Source organism: Carcharhinus amblyrhynchos, chromosome 29 (genome assembly GCF_965287045.1).
Source record: "Carcharhinus amblyrhynchos chromosome 29, sCarAmb.v2.hapA, whole genome shotgun sequence".
NCBI lineage: Eukaryota > Metazoa > Chordata > Chondrichthyes > Carcharhiniformes > Carcharhinidae > Carcharhinus > Carcharhinus amblyrhynchos.
In genome coordinates, this window is record NC_137352.1 from 10,848,247 (window position 1) to 10,861,550 (window position 13,304).

Below are 13,304 nucleotides of genomic sequence, written 5' to 3' on the forward strand. Positions count from 1 at the left end.
ATGAGTTCAATGCCCAGATTCACTACAGTCCACCTATTGCTGCAACAGCAGACACCAAGTCCCTGGCCCTACACTCAACGCTGGATAACACCTATATCAGGCTCTTATTTATTGACTACAGCTCAGCCTTCAACACCATTATTCCTACAAAACTCATCTCCAAATTCCATGGCCTGGGGCTCAGCCTCTCCCTCTGCAAATGGATCTGACACTTCCTAACCCACGGACTGCAATCAGTAAGGATAGGCACCAGTACCTCCTCCACAATCATCCTCAACACCGGTGCCCCACAAGGCTGTGTTCTCAGCCCTCTACTATACTCTTTATACACCTCTGTCTGTGTGGCCAAATTCCCCTCCAACTCAAATTTCAAGTTTACTGATAACACCACCATATTCAGCCAGATCTCAAACAATAATGAGGCAGAGCACAGGAAAGAGGTAGAGAACCTGGTGAACTGGTGCAGCAACAATAATCTCTCCCTCAATGCCAACAAAACAAAGGAGATTGTCATCGACTTCAGGAAGCTTAAAGAAAAACACACCCCTGTCTACGTCAATGGGGATGAAGTGGAAAGGGTCGAGACCTTCAAGCTTCTCGCTGTCCAGATCACCGACAGCATGTCCTGGTCCCCCTATGCTGACGCTACAGTTAAGAAAGCTCATCAATGGCTCTGTTTTCTCAGAAGACTAAGGAAATTTGGCATGTCAGCTACAATTCTCACCAACTCTTACAGATGCACCTTAGAAAGCATTCTTTCTGATTGTATCACAGCTTGGTATGGCTCTTGCTCCGTCCAAGACTGCAAGGAACTACAAAGGGTCATGAATGAAACCCAGCCCATCACGCAGACCACCCACTTTCTCTGTCTACACTTCCCGCTGCCTCAGAAAAGCAGCCAGCATAATCAAGGACCCCACACACCCCGGACATTCTCTCTTCCACCTTTTTCCACCGGGAGAAAGATAACAAAACTCTGAGGTCATGAACCAACTGACTTAAGAGCAGCTTCTTCCCTGCTGCCATCAGACTTTTGAGTGGATCTACCTGATCTTAAATTGATCTTTCCCTACACCCTAGCAATGAGTGTAACACTACATTCTGCACTCTCTCCTTCTGTCTGAGGGGTATGCTTTGTCTGTATAGCGCACAAGAAACAATACTTCTCACTGTATACCAATACATATGACAATAATAAATCAACTCATCTAATACACAAATCTGAAGGATCTCAGAGACTCTAGGATACTTTCAGGGACCCCATGTGTCTTGTTTGAAAATCAATTTACCAACATTGCATCCAGTTGAATCTCTGCATCTGACTAAATGTGCTTAATTCCGTTTCTTTTCATCGTTCTGTTTAAGCAGATGTGCTTTTTTGTTGTCCTTTGAACTTTAAAGGTGTATTAATGGCTCTCTCCTTCCCCTCAGCCTTTACCTAGACCTGTTCAGTTGCTTGTCCTGTCTGCTCCTGGTTTATAAATAACCTGTGTGTGTGCTGCTGGATAATGTCTCACAGTGTGTTTGTTTAGTCCTGTCAACAGGATCAAGTGTGAACGGGTGTTGTAATCATCTTCAGCACATTTCACATTGAACAGTTTCGGAGCACTTCACATGTTAGCCTCAGGCATACTGCTTATCCCTATTCAAAATGCTTCTCGTGCAGTGAGTCACTTGGTTATGGCACCCATACATACCATTAACGTGCAGAGTTCAGTTCCTCCTCTGTGGAGCGAGCAAGTCTAGAGGGTGGACAGAGAATTGTGTGCAATGTGCGGCAGAGGATCTGGCCATTCGGCCCAGCTAGCCCATTTGTGCTCCACACAAGCTCCTCCCAACCTACTGCATCTAATCCAGTCAGCATAATCTTCGAATGATAGAATCTTTGCAGTGCAGAAGGAGGCCATTTGGCCCATTGAGTCTGCACTGCCAATAATCCCACCCAAGCCCTATCCCTGTAACCCCATGTATTTTACCCTGATAAAGACCCTGACACACGGGGGAAATTTAGCATGGCCAATCAACCTAAACCCGCACGCACATCTTTGGAGTGTGGGAGGAAACAGGAGGACCCAGAGGAAACCCAGGCAGATAGTGGGGGAGAACGTGCAAACTCCACACACACTGTCACCCGAGGCAGGAATTGAACCGGGGTCCTTGGTGCTGCGAGGCAGCAGTGCTAACCACTGTGCCGCCGTTCTGAGGAAGAACCGCACAAACTCGAAACATTAATTCTGTTGCTGTCTCCAGACGGATGTTGCCGGGCCTGCTGTGTTTTCCCAGCCGTTTCTGTCTGTATCGCAACACAATCTTTTATTCCTCGCTCTCTGACGTGGTTACACAGCTGGCCCTGAATGTGTCACGCTGTCCTCTTCAATTCCTGCCTGTGGTAATATGCTCCACATTTTAATCATTCTCTCTTGGTAAAGGTATTTTTCCTGAATTCCCTTTTGGATTTTTTACTATCTTCTACTCATTGCCCTCAGTTTTCCCCCACAAGTGAAAGTACCTTTCTCCACTTTCTCTACCCTTCTTAATTTTAATTATCTCTCTCGGGTATTCCTCAGCCTTTCCTTTCCTAATGAACAGTATTCCTGGTGGTTCAGTGCACAGTTTTAAAAATTTGTTTGTGGGATGGGGCAGTTGTTGGCTAGGCCAGTATTTATTGCCCATCCCTGAATGCTCTTGAACTGGGTGGTTTGCGAGGTTATTTCCAATGTGGGTGGCACAGTGGTTAGCGCTGCTGCCTCACAGTGCCAGGAACCTGTGTTCAACTCCTGCCTCGGATAACTGTGTGGAGCCTGCACATTCTCCCTGTGTCTGTGTGGGTTTCCCCCCAGGAGCTCCAGGTTCCTCCCACATAGTCCAAAGATGTGTGGGTTAGGTATATTGGCCATGCTAAATTGCCCCTTTGCGACAGGGGGATTGGCAGGGCAAATATGTGAGGTTGTGGGGATAGGGCCTGGGTAAGATTGTTGTTGGTGCAGGCTCGATGGACCAAACCTGCACTGTAGGGATTCTATGATTGTTAAATGTCTGGAGTTGCATGTAAGCCACATTAGTTACGGATGGCAGATTTCTGTCCCAAAAGGGACGTTAATGAACCAGATGAGCTTTTACAATCTGATGTCATTTTAATTGAATTCAAACTTTGTCATCTACCATAGTGGGATTCGAACACGGGTCCCCAGAGCATTGCCCGGGGTTTCTGGATCACTAGCCCAGCAACAGTACCATTACACCACCACCTCTTTGTGTGAGAATTGATTTAAATTTTCGGGCTAATGCAGGGTTGCTGGAAATCAGCAAACGCCCTCTCTGATGACTGCTCTCCTTGACCTCTGTTGGGAGCCATTTCTGGGTGAATTCAGGGTTGGGCTCAATGGTGATGGTTGCCACAGTCCAAAAGCTTGCAGATATTCTTCATGTAGAACCACACATGAAGAATGGCTGTTTGGGTGAGAGAGGACAATGTGCCCAGTGTCTGCTGAAATGTCCAGGAAAAGAGAAAACAAGGTTTCCAGTGTCCTGTTTGGTTGATCAGTCAGAATGATAGTGTGGGGTTTTCTCTCAGATCCCCCCCCCAACTGTTTGCTGCGAATGTTGCTGTGCACTTAATGCCCAAAATAATCTCCCTCTCCCTCCTATAGTTATCAGAGGAAGTACGTCTATCAGGATGTGAGTCGCACACTTTGCCAGCCGGAGATAAAGAGTGAATCGCAGATGCAATACTTCTACGTGGATGTTTCAACACTTTCGGAAAAAAATGCCTCGGTCCAACTGTACGTGAAACGTATAGAGCATTTCGTCCTGAGGTAGGTGAAACGGGACAACGATACGTGTGAGTCTTTCACCCTCACCGGGCTCTGCTTCCAGGTTTCGACATCCTTTTTCTTTCGCCACCAGGTTTTTATCATGTACATGGCCTCTATACAAAATACGGGTCAGTTTCTGGGGAATGTTACTCTTCTCCGTTAAATACTGCAAGTTTTATCCTTACCTGTCTGTCAGTTTGTAGAAGGTCTGGTGGCCCAGTGAGTAGTGTCCTGCCTCTGAGCCAGATGCTCTGGGTTCGAGTCCCAATCCAGGACTTGGAGGCCAAGGATGGTTGAGTCCGCAATGCAGTCAAACAAATATAGTGTCAACCTACAAAATCCTTCCAACACGGAAGAGCGGGAGAGACTCCTGGTCAGCCACGCTTGATGTGGAGTGATGCCTCTCAAGCTATGGGATGCTTGGCAACAGACTAGCGACCTGTTCCAGGAATGGAAGCACACAAAAGTTTGCCTTAGTGCGCCACTAGGTGCAGTTAGAGAATTGGAAAATCGGTCAATTCAATTGTTCTTAAAAACTAATCTCTTATGTCAGGTCAACATCGAGCAGTGGAGATAACCTGACTGAGGTGGAAGGGAGATAAGGCACATGAGAGGAGGGGAAGGGGAAGGGAATATGGAAGGAAAAAAAGAGGGGAGGAGGAGGGAAGGAAGAAGATTCGAGAGAGAGGCAAGAATTGGAGTGAGGGGAAGAGGGAAGGCGAAGGGGCTTAGGCAGGTGGTGTGATGAAGAGGAAATAATGGAGGATTGGAGATGAAGGGGATGATGGAGGTGAAGGAGGAAAGAGAGAGAGGGGAATACAGAGAAGAAAGAACATCACGAGGCTGCGAAGGAGGCAGTGATACTGGGGCCAAGAAGAAGGTGGAAGAGGATGGTTGGGTGAGGTGAGGGAAAGAGGCAGACATGATGGAGGGCCCTTAGGTGATATTACAATCAGTGGGTAAATGATGTCTCTGTGTGGTAATTTTCAACATTAAACTGGGGTCTGCCAGAAGGCCATTTTCTCCTCCATTAGCGCCTAAAACATTCTTGGCCTTGCCTCTAAGTGTAACGTCTGTTCTTACCAGATTAATATCTAACCACTAAATTGTTCTTTGGAGCAAGGAGATGCGTCAGGGATCCACTCCGTGATTCCCAGTGCCTCCATTGCCTAAAGAATAGGCGAAATGAAGATTAATGTGCTCATCAGTAGAGTAAGATGGAATTGGCTGAAAGATGTTTCCATCTGATCTTGTCTCATGAGACTTAAATTATCAGTTGTTTTCAAAAAAACCTCTAATTAGCTTTCCGTGGAGACATCAGAAAATAATAACTCGTGCTCTGAACGGCAAACTCGTGTAGTATTCATTGTGTTGACAGGAATCCAAAGCTGTAACACCACCACAGGCTGGGAGAAAGCCAAGAGCTCGGCTCTCACTGGATGGGTGGGACTTTCCAGCCTCACTCGCCCTGAAACCGGAAAATCCCGCCCGAGGTTAAGGAACCTTTCCATTGTCCACCCCTCGCCTGCTCAGATTCCAGTGGCAGGCGGGACGGTAGAATTCGCCCCGATTCACTGCTTCCACCCTCTCCGCGACCTGATCAGATGGCGAAGAGGGTGGCATAGTGATGACATCACGGGACTTGTAACCCACAGGCCCAGGTTTGGGGACGTGGGTTCAAATCCCACCAGGCAGCGGGTGAAATATAAACACAAGTCATTTTTATAGAAGCTTAAACTAATAATTTAGAAAAGCTGGAATTGAAATAGCCACAGTAATAGTGACCATAAAACTATTGTTTATTCTTTTAAAAACCAATTTGGTTTGCTGATGTCCTTTAGGGACAATCTGTATGGTGTAATGGGTTAATAGAGTAACTATTTGAACTGATTTATTATTGTCACATGTATGAGTATATAGTGAAAAGTATTGTTTCTTGTGATCTATACGGACAAAGCATACTGTTCATAGAGAAGGAAAGGAAAGAGCGCAGAATGTTGGAGTCATAACTAGGGTGTAGAGAAAGATCAACTTAATACGAGGTAAGTCTATTCAAAAGTCTGATGGCAGCAGGGAAGAAGCTGTTTTTGAGTCGGTTGGTATGTGTCCTCAGACTTTTGTATCCTTTTCCTGATGGAAGAAGGTGGAAGAGAGAATGTCCAGGATGCGTGGGGTCCCTGATTATGCTGGCTGCTTTTCTGAGGCAGCGGGAAGTGTAGACAGAGTCAGTTGGATAAGAGGCTGGTTTGCGTGACGGACTGGACTTCATTCACCACCCTTTGTAGTTTCTTGAAGTCTTGGACAGAGCAGGAGCCATACCAAGCTGTGATACAACCAGAAAGAATGCTTTTTACAGAATGCTATCTGTAAAAATTGGTGGGAGTCGTGGCGTATATGCCAAATTTCCTTAGCCTTCTGAGAAAGCAGAGGCATTTGGTGGGCTTTGTTAACTATAGCGTCAGCATGGGGGGTCCAGGACAGGTTGTTGGTGATCTGGACAGCTAAAAACTTGAAGCTGTCGACCATTCCTACTTCATCTCCACTACGCTTCCTGATAGTCCGAAGACTATTTTGTTTTGTTTGACTTTAAGGGAGGGATTATTGGATTATTGGGAGGGATTATCGAGGGAGGGACCGTTTTGTTGACATCGAGGGAGAGATTATTGCCCTGATCATGTGTAATGCAGACCATGATGTAATGGTGACATCAACAGTCACACGCTAAACTCTGGAGAGAAAATAGATCATGCAGCACCTCCTCTGTAACCCATCTTGTATGTTTAAACCTTTTTGAAGTAAGCACCAAACTAAGACTACAGTCTCGCTAGATAAGATAGACCATGTGTGTTAGAAAACAGCAATCATGAGTGTATGAAACCCGATAGTGAGAGTGGTGACACTTGATGTCGTTGATAGGACCAGTGTAGGAAAGTGCAGGAAAACCTGGTGGAAGGAAGAATCTACAAACCTACTGAAGAAGGAGGCAAACTGGGGAGCAGTAACGATGCCTGTAACCAGAGAGCGGTCACTGCTCCTACTCTGCTTGTTCAGAAGTCACAAGGACTTGCAGAGAAGCCAAAAGTGGGTGTTATGGAAGAAACACTTTCTCCGATATCGATTAGCATTGGGCTTTCGTGCCAAAAATCAGAAGCATCAGATTAGTTTGTTTCGTTAGGCCACACAGGGTCGGTGGTCAGTGATGTCCCCTTGAGACAGGCGATGTAAGACACCATCCTCAAAGCCTTTAACATGTATTTTGGCATGAAACAAAACCTCAGGATATGTGAGTGCGCTCGAACCAGAGCTCTCGAAGTCCAGGGGAATCAGTCAAATGGTTTCTTATCGAACTATATCACCTAGCTAACTCTGGCAGATATCAGGCATTGAAAGATGAACTCATTCAGAACTGCTCTGTGATGACCTCACCAAGGCCAAGGAAGTTCCTAAGCTCATAAGATATAAGAGCAGAATTAGACCATTCAGCCCATCAAGTCCACTCTGCCAATCGATCATGGCTGATATGCTTCTCATCCCCATTTTCCCATCTTCTCCCCATAACCCTTCAACCCATTACCAATTAAAAACCTAACTCCTTCTTAAATTTACTTACTGTCCCAGCATCCACCGTACTTTAGGGGAGCGCATTCCATAGATTCACAACCCTTTGGGAGAAGTAGTTTCTCGTAAACTCTGTTTTAAATTTGCTACCCCTTATCCTAAGACTATGACCTTTAGATCAAGAGATTCAATACATGAACAGGTCTAACTTAGAGAAATAAATTGGGTTAAATTCCACTGCAACACCAAGCCTCTAGATTAACACCAAGCGTTGAGGTCACCCCATTCACTTAACTGGGGGCTGTGGCCCAAGGGCAATGTCCCCAAGCACTCAAATGCCCACCAAAATGGGGGAAAGGGCAGGAAATCCAACACCAACCACGTTGCAGTTGCCAAGATTGCCAAGTAGGAACAGAATGGTTGCAGTGCAGAAAGACTGGACATTTCAAGCACTCCTGTAAATCCAATAACTTCAATAGAGGAAGGAAATAAGTGAACATTATTGAAATGCTTTCCATTTATAAAATTGGAAATTATGACAGAGACAAGATTACGGAGTTGCTTGTGGAGGTAAATCATCTCATTGAAGACTTGTTCAGTTACAATGCCAGTTAAAGACATTGACCAATTTTAACGTTGACACTGGAATTGGTGTTAACACATTCATGGGTCAGCTGGAGTAGCTTTAGCCAATAGCCCTTCACCTACCAGATATTAAATTGCAAAGTCCGACTGGCACAAAGTTCCTAATCAAAGGCAGGCTAATTATCTGCCTTGGTTACAAGCAACGACAAATCATTAATTCCCTCGATGTTGTTCACAATAAATGCATGCTGGCAGCATGGAGTCTGCACATTCTCCCCATTGTCTGCTTGGGTTTCCTCTGGGTGCTCCAGCTTCCTCCCATAGTCCAAAAGACATGCTGGTTAAGTGCATTGGCCATGCTAAATTCTCCCTCAGTGTACCCGAATAGGAGCTGGAGTGTGGCGACTAGAGGATTTTCACAGTAACTTCATTGCAGTGTTAATGTAAGTCTTTTTGTGACTAATAAATGTACTTAAAAACATCCGTATTGAGTGGTGATGTTGGCATACTGCTAGGTTTTCTGGAAAAACCAAGTGGTGACTCACATTTGGACAACATGGTGCCTTTCATGGGAGAATTTCCAACGTGTTATGTAGAGCCAGTGGGTTCTGAAGCTACAGCAGCTGAGTGAGCAGTGATTTCCTCTCCATCATTGAGGCATCTTCCACCACAGGAGATCCTCACGTTGGGAATCTTTCAGTTCCAAAACAAAGCAAGGCCAGAGGGTGTGGATACAGAAGGGACTACAGGAAACAGTAACCATCCTCAGGAAGACCTTCTGGACCTGGGTTGGTCCTGTCCTGAAGAAGGTCATACGGATGGAGCCTGTAGAACTCGTGAGTGACCCTTTAGAAGATGAGGTCCTTGACGTTGGTCAAATCTGTCGCCAAATTATGTGAACCAAAAACAGAAAATGCTGGAAAATCTCAGCAGGTCTGACAGCATCTGTGGAGAGAGAATAGAACCAACGTTTTGAGTCTCGATGACCCTTTGTCAGAGCTCTGTTTAGTTTTGAGGAGTCAGCTTACTTTGACAGCATTCAAATCTTTATTCCACTCGACCTGCTAATGCAATGCCTTGTTGGTTAATCATGTGAAATTATCCAGGGAGGACAGGCTTGAATCCTTTGAGATTAACACCGCCAAAGAGTTAGCAGCACATGTTTCCACGGGGAAAATAAATTGACACTCATACTCCGCTGAACATCATATTCCCACTCACTGTCCTTCAGCACGAATGCTGAGGCAGAATCTTCAGTGTTTCTCATAGGATTCCTCCAGTGCCGTTCGGCCCATCGAGTCTGCACCGACCACAGAATTGCAATGTAGATGGTTTAAGATATAGTTTCACCTTGTTGTTAAGAAGTTGATGGAATCCTTGGGGGCAGGTGCGGTGTAGCGGGCTGCAGTGTCAGGGGATGTAGCGTAATGGGGGTCATGTAACAGGATGAAGTGTAGCAAAGTGTAAGGTAATGGGGGTTTAGGATAACAAGGGTGTAGGGTAACGGGGGTGTAGGGTATGGGGATGTAGTGTAATGAGTTATTAGAGTAGCTATGGTAATGAGTGATATAGATGACAATGTATCAATAATATCAGTGGTTGTGTCTAGACTCTAGGGAGAGAGGATGGAACGCTCTGTACTCATGAGGAATATCCCTACTCTGTAACCTGTCGTGTATCGTGTAATAAACCAGGTTGACGTTAGTACCAGAGTAAGACCGCAGTCTGTCTGGAGCAGACAGGCCACACGTAACGAGGAGCCAGTAACCGTGCCATAAAAGTGTACGAAACAATCTGTTCTCCTTACCCGGTCTGGCCTACACGTGATCTACAGCAGTGTGGTTGGCACGTAACTGCTTTCATTAGGAAGGCAGAACAAATGCTTGCCTTGCCAACAATCACCAGCCCACATTCCACGCTGGTTTATAATTTTTTGTTAAAGTCGGGGTGTTATGATGGCCACGGGGGGATCAGCTCCCCGTGCGTCTCGTAGATGATGAGCTTCCCTATTCAGTGGGTGGAGGTTTGTTCATGGGGAAGGAGCAGCCGAGGGTTTTAAAACCAGCTGGCTGCGCTCAGGCTGGCGGTCACAGGACTCTGGGTTTGATCTGTGCTCTGTAGCCGCAGAAACAGTAACTTATTCGCCTTGGTGTTAATGACAGAAGACTGGCCTCAGCCAGGTTATTGCCCAGGAGAAACTTAATCCTGGGTCAAGTTGGCAGTAAGAACTTTGAACCGTCCATCTTGTTAGAAGACGTGGAGGCCCTTGAGTTTGTGTGCTAATAATTTAAACCTTTTTATTTATATCACAGAACCGCAGAACCATTCCGATTCAACGCAACACCAGCTCAACCTCAGGTAAGGACTGATACTGAAAGTTACTGCTCAGCCTAAGGAGGTTTCAGTGGAGCCGTCACCTATCAGCTTGTTCCCTCATTAAATAAAAAGGATACAATAAAGTATGGGTGGGGCAGTTGGGTGCCCGTTCACAGAGGTGGGGTTGAACAGGCTCTGGTGAGACGCCTGGTCTGTCTCATTTATTACTAACAATCTCACTCAGTCAGGTGGGGAATCTCCAACGGGAAGAGAGAGAAGAGGGGTTAGAGTAGGGGGAGAGAGAGAGCAAAGTATGTTTCCCAGATTTCTTCAGTTATATGTCAAGATAGATCAAAAACATAGAAACTAGAAGTAGGAGTAGGCCATTCGGCCTTTCGAGCCTGCTCTGCCATTCATTTTGATCATGGCTGACCATCAAATTCAATATCTTGATCCCGCCTTCCCCCATATCCCTTGATCTCTTTAGCTCCAAGAGCAAATCATCAAATCACACAGTGTTTTGGCCTCAGCTACTTTCTGTGGTGGTGAATTCCACACATTCACCACCCTCTGGGTTAAGAAATTTCTCTTCACCTCAGTCCTATAACTGATCTTTGAAGGCAGAAGCCCTTTCACCAAAATCTCCTTTATTGACAATTCTAAAAGCAGTACACAGAGTGCTAGCAATCAGCAGTCTACCTTCATGAGTGCCAGAGGAACTGACACGCCCAGTTAAATACAAAGAAAAGAACCCCCTGATTGGCCCATCAATTGACTCCTTAATCAGAGAGTTCATACTCCAATAGGCCAACCTCAATGACCTGATTGAAGTCATTACAAGTCCTAAAAGGTTTACCCCTTCTCTTCAAATGATGACCCTGAATCCTGGACTCCCCCACCACCAGGAACATAAGACATTGGCATTCAATCCCTTGGATTGTTCGAACTTTCCCCTATCCTCCCCTAGAGATTTGGACGCCCTGGCTTGGGGTGAATTCCAGGCCCAATTGACTGTTACTCAGATATGAGTGATCTGATTGAGGGAGAGGTCGCAGCCATTCCAATTCTGGCTTCATCCAGTGTTTACACTATTACATCAGTCATGTTTGTGAAGGAACTTGGAACATTTCTTTAATGTTAACCAATCTATAGAAATATGAGTAATGCCTGTTATTGTTGTTAGACTCTGCAATTAGCAGTTAAATGTCCATAAGGGCATTATGGATAGCTTTTTTTTATTCATTTGTGGGATATAGACATCACTGGCTACCCAGCATTTATTGCCCATCCCTAGTTATCCGAGGGCAGTTGAGAGTCAACCACATTGCTGTGGCTCCTGGAGTTACATGTAGGCCAGACCAGGTAAGAACGGCAGATTTCCTTCCCTAAAGGACATTACTGAACCAGATGGGTTTTTCCAACAATTGACAATGGTTTCATGGTCATCAGTGGATTCTTAATTCCAGATATTTTTTATTGAATTCAAATTCCACCATCGACTGTGGTGGGATTCGAACCCGGATTCCCAGAACATTAGCTGAGTTTCTGGATTAATAGTCTAGCAATAATACCACAGTATATAATAGTATAAAACCATAGTATATAATAGATATTGGAAGCAGAAAGCCTAGCCAGTTTTTGCCTCTCCTCACCCTGGACACCTGAAAGCTATTGCAATGTGTTTATGCTACTCTCTTTAGCCCAGTTACAATGTATATTTATATTATACATTCTAGAGCACTTTCTATGTCAACGATAGTGCAAGCCCAATGGTGTGCTGTATGGGAGTTTGTGATGACCTATTCTGTTGACTCACGCTCTTTCTGTTCCTTGTTTATAGTACTTTAAATACAAGTTCCCTGATGGTGAGGATTCAGTAATCGTGAAGGTGACATCAGATACAGCATTTCCCTGTTCTGTAATCTCTATACAGGATGTTCTGGTAAGTGAAAAGCACAGAATGGAGCTCGGGCATTTTTGATTTGATTTATTATTGTCACAAGAAGGCATACAGCACGCTTGCCTTCATCAGTCAGAGCACTGAGTATAAAAATTGGCAGGTCATGCTGCAGCTGTACAAAACCTTAGTTAGGCCTCATTTAGAATATTGTGTACAATTCTGGTCACCACACAAACAAAAGGATGGGATGCTTTGGAGAGGTTACAGAAGAGGTTTACCAGGATGTTGCCTGGTCTGGAGGGTATTAGCTACGAGGAGAGGTTGGATAAACTCGGTTTGTTCTCACTGGAGTGACAGAGGTTAAGGGTGACCTGATAGAGGTTTACAAGATTATGAGTGGCATGGACAGAGTGGATAGTCAGATGCTGTTTCCGAGGGTAGAAAAGTCAAGTACTAGGGAACATAGGTTTACGGTGTGTGGGGAAGAGTTTAGAGGAGATGTGCGAGGCAAATCTTTTACACAGAGGGTGATGAATGTCTGGAATGCGCTGTCCGGGGAGGTGTTGAGAGAAGTTACGAGAGCAGCATTTCAGGGGCAACTAGACAAATACATGAATAAGATGGGATTGGAAGGATACAGACTCCATAAGTACATATAGTTTTAGTTTAGGCAGACATCATGATCGGCGCAGGCTTGGGGGGCTGAAGAGCCTCCTCCTGTGCTGTATTTTTCTTTTATCTTTGTTCTTTGTTTTGAGATACAGTGAAAAGTATTGTTTCTTGCGCGCTATACAGACAAAGCATATTGTTCATAGAGTGCATAGAGGAGAAGGAAAGGATAGGGTACAGAATATAGTGTTCCAGTTACAGATAGTGTGAAGATAAAGGTCAGCTTAACATAACCTAGGTCCATTCAAACGTCTGGTGGCAACAGAGAAGAAGCTGTTCTTGAGTTGATTGGTAGGTTTTCTCAGACACTTGTATCTTTTTCCCGAGAAGGTGGAAGTGAGAATGTCCGGGGTGCGTGGGGCCCTTGATTAAGCTGGCTGATTTTCCAAGGCAGCGGGATGTGTAGGCAGAGTCAATGGATGGGAGGCTAGTTTGCCTGTTGGACTGTATATTAGGGACCT

At 45.2% G+C, this 13,304-nt stretch overlaps 1 protein-coding gene across 1 annotated transcript in view; it reads left to right on the forward strand.

Annotated features, from left to right (window-relative positions):
* The window catches only part of sidt2 (SID1 transmembrane family, member 2), a 99,380-nt gene that overhangs the window by 25,369 nt on the left and 60,707 nt on the right, over positions 1 to 13,304 (forward strand). Inside the window, exons 3-5 of the mRNA XM_080214841.1 lie at positions 3,651 to 3,815; positions 10,271 to 10,316; positions 12,115 to 12,216. Of these exons, the coding sequence (XP_080070967.1) occupies positions 3,651 to 3,815; positions 10,271 to 10,316; positions 12,115 to 12,216 (313 nt within the window). The remainder of the gene's footprint in view (positions 1 to 3,650; positions 3,816 to 10,270; positions 10,317 to 12,114; positions 12,217 to 13,304) is intronic.